Source organism: Carcharhinus amblyrhynchos, unplaced genomic scaffold, assembly GCF_965287045.1.
Source record: "Carcharhinus amblyrhynchos unplaced genomic scaffold, sCarAmb.v2.hapA chromosome_117, whole genome shotgun sequence".
Classification (NCBI taxonomy): domain Eukaryota; kingdom Metazoa; phylum Chordata; class Chondrichthyes; order Carcharhiniformes; family Carcharhinidae; genus Carcharhinus; species Carcharhinus amblyrhynchos.
The window spans coordinates 264,047-275,043 of record NW_027649857.1 but is presented as its reverse complement, the minus strand read 5'-3'; the positions used below and the strand labels follow the sequence as shown (position 1 = coordinate 275,043).

Sequence of the window (10,997 nt, the reverse complement as noted above, 5' to 3'; positions counted from 1 at the left end):
GGATTTTTATGATTTAATGAGTGGCGATTTGGAGTGGAATCATTGGATGAACAGTATTTACAGACACTGGGCCAGAAGCTGGGTAAAGCATCTGAACAAGAGAATATAAAATTCAATCCCATGCTGCTATCAGAATAGAAAAAGCATTTTATAAATAAGCAGTCCAGAGTAGCGGGATCTGGGTGTCTGTTGGTGTTTCCAGTATTTGGAGTGGCGGGGGACAGATTCAGAACCACACAGTCCCATCATTCACTGTCCTCCTCAGCTCAATCCAGTGAAGTGAGCCAGGCCCCTCTCCCCCCACATCCCCATGTCTCTAAAGCGTCTGCCTGCTATCCTATCGATTCCTGCGGTTCCCTGTTTTAGTTTGGCTCTTGGTTTTTTGCTGTACTATCGCATGTCCCGTCAGCTTCAGATGTTCAAACAGTTTGTTCCTCGAGGTAAAGGGAGTGTCACAGGCCTCACAGCGAATCACAGCCGCCTACAGAGACAAAAGATCCACATTACTGACATCCCCATCACACACAACACACACAAACACAGACCCAGACAGAGGGGGGCCCGCAGCCCACACACTGACCCAGAGAGAGGGGGGGCCCCCCCAGGCCCCACACACTGACCCAGACCAAGGGGGGCCCCCCAGGCCCCACACACTGATCCAGACCGAGGGGGGGCCCCAGGCCCCATACACTATTCTGGGGGGGGGGGGGGGTTCCAGACCCCTCACACTGTCCTGGGGGAGGGGGAGGAGGGGCAGTGAGGCCCCGCCACTGTCACAGTGGTTGGGACAGGGGGTATATCAGGTTTGTTCTGACAGGAGGGAGTGACTGTGACTACACCAGTTATGGGGAGCCCCAGCTCTGTTATCCTATCAGATTCCATGGCCAGGGAACCCAAACTAACCGTGACACCGCTCAACCGGGGGGAAATAAAGCAACGTGATGGGGAAAGGATAGGGAACATCAGAAAGAGAAAGTAGCAAGGACAGAATGAGCTGACTAAAGTCTTCCTCAGAGACTGATCAACTGAATAACAAGCATGTCCACCTCAGCTAATGGGGGCGATGAAGATGGGGTGAAGGGTGGGGGGGGTGATGAAGATGGGGCAAAGGGTGGGGGGGGTTGAAGATGGGGTGAAGGGGTGATGAAGATGGGGTGAAGGGTGGGGGGGGGTGATGAAGATGGGGCGAAGGGGGTGATGAAGGTGGGGCGAAGGGTGGGGGGGGTGAAGATGGGGGTGAAGGGTGGGGGGTTGATGAAGATGGGGTGAAGGGGGGGGCAATGAAGATGGGGCGAAGGGGGCCGTGATGACACACCGCCGCTCAGCTCCAGTCCTGACCTCCAGGGTTTATCTCTGGGGTGAGGACTGTCACTGACACCTTGTGTTGGAGGAGTTGGACAGTCAGTGTTTGGCACCTCCTGATCAGTGGGAGTTGTGCTCAGATTGATGAAGGCCACGTGCAGAGGCCGATGTTGCAATTGTCAAGCAGTGAGTCATCTCCGCTGTTCCATGGTTTGGGTGGAAGTCACGCTGGCCTTCCGGGAGGATTAATTCAGGGACTGGGAGAAAGCGGCGAGCCAGGATTCAGGTGATAATCTTCCTGGTGATGGATGTAGGGAGATTCCTCGGTAGATCCCACTGTCCTCTCTGGAAGATGGTAGTGATGATGGCATCCCCGAGGTTGGCCGGAATTCCCTCTCTGCCCCAGAGTTTTAGCTGATGGAGATGATGGTGATATCCTCTCCTCCAAGTTTGAAATTCTCCGCTGGAATCCCGTCCATTCCTGAGGCTTTTCCATCCTTTACCTGTTTAACAGTGACTTTGACTTTATCCATGCTTGCTGGGAATCCAGGATTATCTTTACAGGGAGTTGTGAGGGGGAGTGGTTTCTCACACACATCATCATCTGTGATTGAATCAGGGTCTGGGTGTTCAAGCACTCTCTCCATTAGAGTTTTCTCTGTCCCTCACGAGGGTTCTGTCCTTCCTCACTCCAGGTTCAGTCCTGGAGTCTCGGCTCTATACAACTTCCCCCACGTGCCGATTGGCCGGCTCCCCCCCCTCCCCCCCCACCCCCCACCGTGCCGATTGGCCGGCTCCCCCCCCCTCCCCCACGTGCCGATTGGCTGGCTCCCCCCCCTCCCCCACGTGCCGATTGGCCGGCTCCCCCCCCTCCCCCCCCACCCCCCACCGTGCCGATTGGCCAGCTCCCCCCTCCCCCCCCTCACCGTGCCGATTGGCCAGCTCCCCCCTCCCCCCCTCACCGTGCCGATTGGCCACCCCCCCCCCCCTTGCTGTGCGATGTTTAGTTGGGTGTGGAGAGCTTTCCTCTTCCCTCGTGGAGTTGAAGGCTCAGCATCACTCTCAGGATGGAGAGAATGTTCAATCCTCACCACCATGGCAGTGTGCAAATCCAGGGAAACACAGCGTGAAACTTTGAATAAAGGAGGCATTCCTCCAGGTGCTCCAGTTTCCTCCCATCATCCAAAGGTGTGCAGGTTAGATGGACTGGACGTGATAAATTGCCCCTTAGTGACAGGGGGACAGGCTAGGGTAAATACATGGGGATAGGGCCTGGGTAAGATACTCAATGCAGAGTCGTTGGGCCGAATGGGCTCTTCTGTACTGTAGGAATTCTATGGTTGTATGAGAAGAATAGTTCTGAGTTTGAGTAGAGAGGGCTCAGAGACTCGGGTACACAGACTTGTACAGAACTGGCAGGCAGAGAGGTGGGAACGTGTTCACAACCTAGCCAAGATCATTCGAAAGGAGAGCATAGGGAGGTATGCGAAGGGATGGTGTCCATGTTTATTTGGTGTATCTGGATTTCCAGAAGGTATTTGACAAGGTGCCGCACCAAAGACTGCTACATAAGATAAAGGTGCAGTGTTATGGGTAATGTATTAGTGTGGATAGAGGATTGGTTAACTAACAGAGAGCAAAGAGTGGGGGTAAATGGGTGTTTTTCTGGTTGGCGATCAGTGACTAGTGGTGTGCCTCAGGGATCAGTGTTGGGACCACAATTGTTTACGATTTACATCGATGATTTGGAATTGGGGACCAAGTGTAGTGTGTCAAAATTCACAGATGACACTAAGATGGGAGGCAGAGCAAAGTGTGCAGAGGATGCTGAAAGTCTGTAAAGGGATATAGATAGTCTAAATGAGTGGGCGAGGATCTGGCAGATGGAGTACAATGTTGATAAATGTGGGTCATCCATTTTGGTCGGAATAACAGCAAAATGGACTATTATTTAAATGCTAAAAATTGCAGCATGCTATTGTGCAGAGGGACCTGGGTGTCCTTGTGCAGGAATCTCAAGGAGTTGGTTTGCAGGTACAGCAGGTAATTAAGAAGGCAAATGGAATTTTATCCTTCATTGCTAGAGGGATGGAGTTTAAAAACAGTGAGGTTATGTTACAGCTGTATAAGGTGCTGGTGAGGCCACACCTGGAGTTACTGTGTACAGTTTTGATCTCCTTACCTGAGAAAGGATATACTGGCACTGGAGGGGGTGCAGAGGAGATTCACTAGGTTGATTCTGGAGTTGAGAGGGTTGGCTTAAGAGGAGAGACTGAGTAGACTGAGGGGAGAGGCTGTACTTGACCTGGTACTAGCGAATGAACCAGGGCAGGTGATGGATCTTTCGGTAGGTGAGCATCTTGGAAATGGTGACCATAATTCTATCTCCTTCACAATTGCGTTGGAACGAGATAGGATCAGGCAGGCTAGGAAGGTGTTTGTCTGGGGTAAGGGGAGATACGAAGAAGTCAGGAAGTTACTTGGACAAATAAACTGGAAGGAGGCGTTCTTAGGGAAAAGTACCGAAGGAAGGTGGCAGATATTCAAGGAATGTGTGTCTGGAGCTCTGAATGACAACGTTCCGATGAGACGAGGGGGTTTTGGTGGGTCGAGGGAACCGTGGTGCACAAAGGATGTGTTGAACCTAGTCAGGAGGAAAGGGAAGGTGTACAAGAGGTTCAGGGAATTAGGAGATGTTAAAGATCTTGAAGAGTATAAGGACTGTAGGAGGGAACTTAAAAGGGAAATTAGGAGAGCCAGAAGGGGTCATGAGAAGACCTTGGCGAGTAAGATTAAGGAGAATCCCAAGGCCTTCTATAAATATGTGAAAGGTAAAAGGATAAGAAGAGAAGGGATAGGACCGATAAAAGGTGAGGGGGGAAAGGTTTGTGTGGAACCAGAAGAAATGGCGGAGGTGCTTAACGAGTACTTCGCCTCAGTATTCACGGTGGAAGCCGATCTGGGAGATTTTGTTATGGATTTGCAGCAGATGGAAAGGATTGAGTTTGTGAATATTAAGGAGGAGGATGTGTTGGAACTTTTGAATTCTATCAAGGTAGATAAGTCGCCGGGACCAGATGGGATGTACCCCAGGATACTGTGGGAGGCGAGGGAAGAGATTGCAGAGCCCCTGGCGATGATCTTTGCGTCGTCAATGGAGACGGGAGAGGTTCCAGAGGATTGGAGGATTGCGGATGTAGTTCCTATTTTTAAGAAAGGGAACAGAGATAGCCCGGGAAATTACCGACCGGTGAGTCTGACCTCAGTGGTTGGTAAGCTGATGGAGAGGCTTCTGAGGGACAAGATTTACGAACATTTGGAGAGGTTTGACATGATCAGGAATAGTCAGCATGGATTTGTCAAGGGCAGGTCGTGCCTTACAAGCCTAGTTGAGTTCTTCGATAATGTGACTGAACACATTGACGAAGGAAGTGCCGTGGACGTAGTGTACATGGACTTCAGCAAGGCGTTTGATAAGGTCCCCCATGCAAGACTTCTTGAGAAGGTGAGAGGGCATGGGATCCAAGGGCCTTTGGCCTTGTGGATCCAGAACTGGCTTGCCTGCAGAAGGCAGAGAGTGGTTGTGGATGGGGCTTTTTCTGAATGGAGGTCAGTCACCAGCGGAGTGCCTCAAGGATCTGTTCTGGGACCCTTGTTGTTTGTCATTTTCATAAATGACCTGGATGAGGAAGTGGAGGGATGGGTAAGTAAGTTCGCTGATGACACGAAGGTCGGTGGTGTTGTGGATGATCTGGAAGGATGGCAAAAGTTGCAGCAGGACATAGATAGGATGCAGGACTGGGCGGAGAAGTGGCAGATGGACTTCAACGCGGATAAATGTGTTGTCGTCCATTTTGGCAGAACCAACGGGATGAACGAGTACACTATTAAGGGCAGAAGTCTGAGTAGTGTTGAGGAGCAGAAGGATCTTGGGGTCCGGGTCCACAGGACTCTTAAATCGGCCTCGCAGGTGGAGGAGGTGGTCAAGAAGGCGTATGGTGTACTGGCCTTCATTAATCGAGGGATTGAGTTTAGGAGTCGGGAGGTAATGCTGGAACTTTATAAGACCCTTGTCAGGCCTCATTTGGAGTATTGTGCGCAGTTCTGGTCGCCTCACTATAGGAAAGATGTGGAAGCTATTGAAAGGGTGCAGAGGAGATTTACAAGGATGTTGCCTGGACTGGGAGGCATGCCTTATGAAGTTAGGTTGAGGGAGCTGGGACTCTTTTCCCTGGAGAGACGAAGGTTGAGAGGCGACCTGATAGAAGTTTACAAAATGTTGAGAGGAATAGATAGGGTGGACTCTCAGAGGCTATTTCCCCGGTTTGAAATGGTCGCTACGAGAGGACACAGATTTAAGGTGCGGGGAGGGAGGTTCAGAAGTGATGTTAGGGGTAAGTTTTTCACTCAGAGGGTGGTGAGTGAATGGAATCGGCTGCCGTCAGTGGTGGTGGAGGCGAACTCGCTGGGGTCTTTTAAAAGACTTCTGGATGAGTATATGGGGTTTAATGAGATTGAGGGTTATAGATAGGTCTGTAGGTTGGTAGGTGATGTGGTCGGCGCAACTTGTGGGCCGAAGGGCCTGTTTGTGCTGTAGTGTTCTATGTTCTATGTTCTAGACTGGGGCTATACTCATTGGAATTCAGAAGAATGAGGGGAGATCTTATAGAAACATATAAGATTATGAAGGGAATAGATAAGATAGAAGCAGGAAGTTGTTTCCACTGGCGGGTGAAACCAGAACTAGGGGGAATAGCCTCAAAATAAGGGGGAGCAGATTTAGGACTGAGTTGAGGAGGAACTTCTTCACACAAAGGGTTGTGAATCTGTGGAATTCCCTGCCCGGTGAACCATAGAACCCTACAGTGCAGAAACAGGCCCTTCGGCCCATCGAGTCTGCACCAAACACAATCCCATCCAGGCCCTACCCCCATATCCCTACGTATTATACCCACTAATCCCTCTAACCTAAGCATCTTAGGTCGCTAAGGGGCAATTTTTTAGCATGGCCAATTAACCTAACCCGCACATCTTTGGACTGTGGGAAAGTTAAGGAGAGGATGCAGGTAAGGGAAGAGGCTGAGGATGTCCCAATAATAAAGGGAGTAGGGGGCGTGAGTATGGTTGGTGGCGTTCCGGCAAATAGGGTCCAGGTGAAGGCTGGGATGAAGGCACTTTATCTGAATGCACAAAGCATTAGGAATAAAGTGGATGAGCTGGTGGCGCAGATCAGCACAAATGGATATGATCTGGTGGCCATTACAGAGACGTGGCTGCAAGGTGACAGGGACTGGGAGCTGAATGTCCAGGGGTATCAAGTGTTTAGGAAGGATAGGCGGGAGGAAAAAAGAGGGGGGCGTAGCTCTGCTGATTAAGGATAGCATCAGGGTGGTAGCAAGGGATGATATTGGAGCCAAGGAGCAGAAGGTGGAATCGTTGTGGGTGGAGATTAGGAACAGCAAAGGGAGGAAGACGCTGGTGGGTGTTGTCTATAGGCCCCCAAATAATGATCTGGAGGTGGGGCGGGCTGTTAACACGCAAATAAGTGCGGCGTGCAGGAATGGGACGGCGATAATTATGGGGGGTTTCAATCTGCATATTGATTGGTCGACCCATGTTGAACACGGTGGGCTCGAGGAGGAGTTCTTGGAATGCTGCCGGGATAGTTTCCTTGAACAGTGTGTGTTGGAGCCGACGAGGGAGTGAGCTATCTTGGATCTGGTGTTATGTAATGAGGCGGGTAGAATTAGGGACCTTGTGGTGAAGGATCCTCTTGGGGAGAGTGATCATTGTATGGTGGAGTTTCTGTTGCAGATGGAGGAGGACAAAGTGGGTTCCCGGACACGCGTCCTTTGTTTGAACAGAGGGGAGTACGGTAGGATGAGAGAAGAATTGGCGAATGTGGACTGGGGGAGCGCGTTGGAAGGTAGGTCTGCTGAGGAGCAGTGGAGGATCTTTAAGGAGATCTTTCTTGGTGCTCAGCAGAAATTTATTCCAATGGTCAAAAAGGACCATAGGAGGAGAGGTAATAAGCCGTGGATAACGAAGGAGGTAAGGAAAGTGTTAAATTAAAAGCGGAGGCGTTTAGAGTAGCTAAGAGTAGTGGGTGAGAAGAGGATTGGGAGAGGTTTAAATGTCAACAAAGATTGACAAAGAAGTTGATAAAGAAGGGTAGGAGAAGCTATGAAGCTGGGCTAGCGCTTAATATAAAAAAGGATAGCAAGAGTTTTTATAAATATATAAAAAGGAAGAGGCTGGCTAGGGTGAACGTTGGTCCCTTAGAGGATGAGAGGGGGGACTTAGTGGTAGGGGATGAGGAAATGGCTGAGGTCTTGAATAACTTTTTTGTTTCGGTCTTCATGGAGGAGGACGTGAATAATTTGCCGGGTGTTAGAGATGGAAAGGTGGTAGGACTGGAGGGTCTCAATGACATTGTTGTTACTAGAGAGGCGGTGCTCGACAGACTGGAGGGGCTGATTGTGGACAAGTCCCCAGGACCGGATGGAATTAATCCAAGGGTCCTGAAAGAAATGGCCGAGGTGATAGTGGATGCCTTGGTGGTTATTTTCCAAACGTCACTGGATTCCAGGGAAGTGCCGGAAGATTGGAAAACGGCTAATGTTACGCCGTTGTTTAAGAAGGGTGCCAGGCAGAAGGCAGGGAATTATAGGCCGGTTAGTTTAACGTCTGTTGTAGGTAAAATGTTAGAATCCGTCATCAAGGAGGAAATAGCGAGGCATCTTGAGGAGAATTGTTTGATAGAGCAGACGCAGCACGGTTTCGTTAAGGGGAAGTCGTGTCTGACAAATTTATTGGAGTTCTATGAGGATGTGTCTATGGCGGTGGATAGAGGAGAGCCGGTGGATGTGGTCTTTCTGGATTTTCAGAAGGCATTTGACAAGGTGCCTCACAAGAGGTTATTGCAGAAGGTCAGGGGACATGGAGTTGGGGGTAGGGTGTTAGCGTGGATAGAGGGTTGGTTGTCAAATAGGAGGCAGAGAGTGGGGGTCAATGGGTGCTATTCGGATTGGCGGATGGTGACTAGTGGAGTGCCCCAGGGGTCAGTGCTGGGGCCTCAGCTATTTACCATTTATATAGATGATCAGGAGGAGGGAACCGAGTGTAGGGTGTCGAAATTTGCTGATGACACCAAGATTGGGGGAACGGCAAATTGCGCGGAGGGTGTGGAGAGCCTGTAGAAGGATCTAGATAGGCTGGGCGAATGGGCCAGGAACTGACAAATGGAATTTAATGTTGGCAAGTGCGAGGTGGTCCACTTTGGTAGGAATAATGGTAGGAAGGACTATTACTTACGTGGCGAAAAACTGCAGCAGGTGACGGTGCAGAGGGACCTCGGAGTCCTTGTGCATGAGTCGCAAAAACCCAGCTTGCAGGTACAGCAGGTGGTCAGGAAGGCTAATGGGATGCTGGCCTTCATAGCGAGGGGGATTGAATATAAAAGTAGGGAGGTCTTGCTGCGGCTGTATAGGGCATTGGTGAGGCCGCAGCTGGAGTACTGTGTGCAGTTTTGGGCGCCGTACTTATGCAAGGATATTTTGGCCTTGGAGGGAGTGCAGAGGAGGTTTACTAGGCTGATACCGGAGTTGAGGGGGTTGAGCTATGAGGAGAGGCTGAATAAACTAGGCTTGTACTCGTTAGAGTTTAGAAGAATGAGGGGAGATCTCATTGAGACGTATAAGATGATGAATGGGATGGATAGGATAGAGGTGGAGAGACTCTTCCCGCTCAGAAAGGATAGTAGGACTAGGGGGCATAGCCTCAAGATAAAGGGGGGGCGGTTTAGAACGGAGTTGAGGAGGAACTTCTTCACTCAAAGGGTGGTGAATCTCTGGAATTCTCTGCCCGTTGAAGTGGTGGAGGCTGCCTCGCTAAATATATTTAAGACGCGGGTTGATGAGTTTTTGATAAGCAAGGGGATTAAGGGTTATGGGGAGAGGGCGGGAATGTGGAACTGAGCCACGACAGATCAGCCATGATCTTATTGAATGGCGGGGCAGGCTCGAAGGGCCAGATGGCCTACTCCTGTTCCTATTTCTTATGTTCTTATGTAAACCGGAGCACCCAGAGGAAACCCACACAGACACAAGGAGAATATGCAAACTCCACACAAACAGTGACTCGAGCCGGGAATCGAACCCAGGTCCCTGGAGCTGTGAAGCAGCAGTGCTAACCAATGTGCTACTGTGCCACCCCAGTTGAGGCTACGTCATTGAATGTTTTTAAGGCAAGGATACATAAATTTTTGAACAGTAAAGGAATTAAGGGTTATGGTGAGTGGGTGGGTGAGTGGAGCTGAGTCCATGAAAAGATCAGCCATGATCTTATTGAATGGGGGAGCAGGATCGAGGGGGCAGATGGCCTAATCCTGCTGCTAGTTCTTATGTTTAGTGAGAGAAGCTGTTAAAGGATACAGACGCTGGCCAAACATTATTATGATGGGATTGTGCCATCTGCTGCCCAGAAGGGTTACTGCAGCAGACAGTCAGTAGAATTCACGGAAGTGTTGGGTCACTGGGCCATTTATTGCCCATCCCTGAGGGCAGTTAACAGTCACTCACACTGCCTAATGGAGTCACATTAGGCCAGACCGGGTAAGGATGGCAGATTTCCTTCCCTAAAGGGACATCAGTAACCCAGAAGGGTTTTTCCCACAAGCAACAATGGGTTCACGGTCATCAGGAGATTCTTCATTCAAGATTCTTACTGAATTCAAATTTCACTACCTGCCTTGGTGGGATTCGAACCATGGTCCCCAGAGCATTATCCTGGGTTTCTGGATTACTAGCCCAGTGACAATACCACCACAGCACTGCCTCCTGATGAGGTGTATAATGTAAATTGGGGAGCAGAGAAGGGGGAGCAGAGAAGGGGGAGCAGAGAAGGGGGAGCAGAGAAGGGGGAGCAGAGAAGGGGGAGCAGAGAAGGGGGAGCAGAGAAGGGGGAGCAGAGAAGGGGGAGCAGAGAAGGGGTTCGGTTCATTCTACTGAATGATATCACTGGGTGGCTAGTATTCAGCACGTCCATTGCAGAGGAGCAGGCTGCTGTAACACAATCCATAGCGGGTGTATAGAAAGATCCCGCATTGTCTGTAGGTCACAGACACACCCGCTTAAACAGGATAAATCTCAGAGACAGAGAGGGTGCTGGACAATGGCAGGATTCAATGATGAAAAGGTTAATCAGGAACAGATTAGAGCGAATGGGCTGAATGAGATATTGTTCTTTGAAGTTAGTGAAGTTACAGCAGTTGGACCCAGAGTTGAAAGAAATTGCAGACAGCTCTCCTGAAACAGAGCACAGTGCAGAACATTCACACACCCAGACAATATGTTGATGAGGAAATGGAAGTCTCTGTAGGTCCTGGAGATGAACATAAGAAATAGGAGCAGGAGTAGGCCATCTGGCCCTTCGAGCCTGCCCCGCCATTCAATAAGATCATGGCTGATCTGTCGTGGCTCAGTTCCACATTCCCGCCCTCTCCCCATAACCCTTAATCCCCTCTCTTATCAAAAACCCATCAACCCGTGTCTTAAAAATATTTAGCGAGGCAGCCTCCACCACTTCAACGGGCAGAGAATTCCAGAGATTCACCACCCTTTGACTGAAGAAGTTCCTCCTCAACTCCGTTCTAAACCGCCCTCCCTTTATGATGACTGGCATGTTGCAATTCAGGA

The 10,997-nt window shown here is 50.2% G+C and overlaps 1 protein-coding gene across 1 annotated transcript in view; it reads right to left on the bottom strand.

Moving 5' to 3' along the window:
* dnajc21 (DnaJ heat shock protein family (Hsp40) member C21) overlaps positions 1-10,997 on the bottom strand; it is a 67,449-nt gene continuing 56,452 nt past the window's right edge. Inside the window, exon 12 of the mRNA XM_080183020.1 lies at positions 1-481. Within this exon, the coding sequence (XP_080039146.1) occupies positions 338-481 (144 nt within the window). The 3' untranslated portion in view covers positions 1-337. The remainder of the gene's footprint in view (positions 482-10,997) is intronic.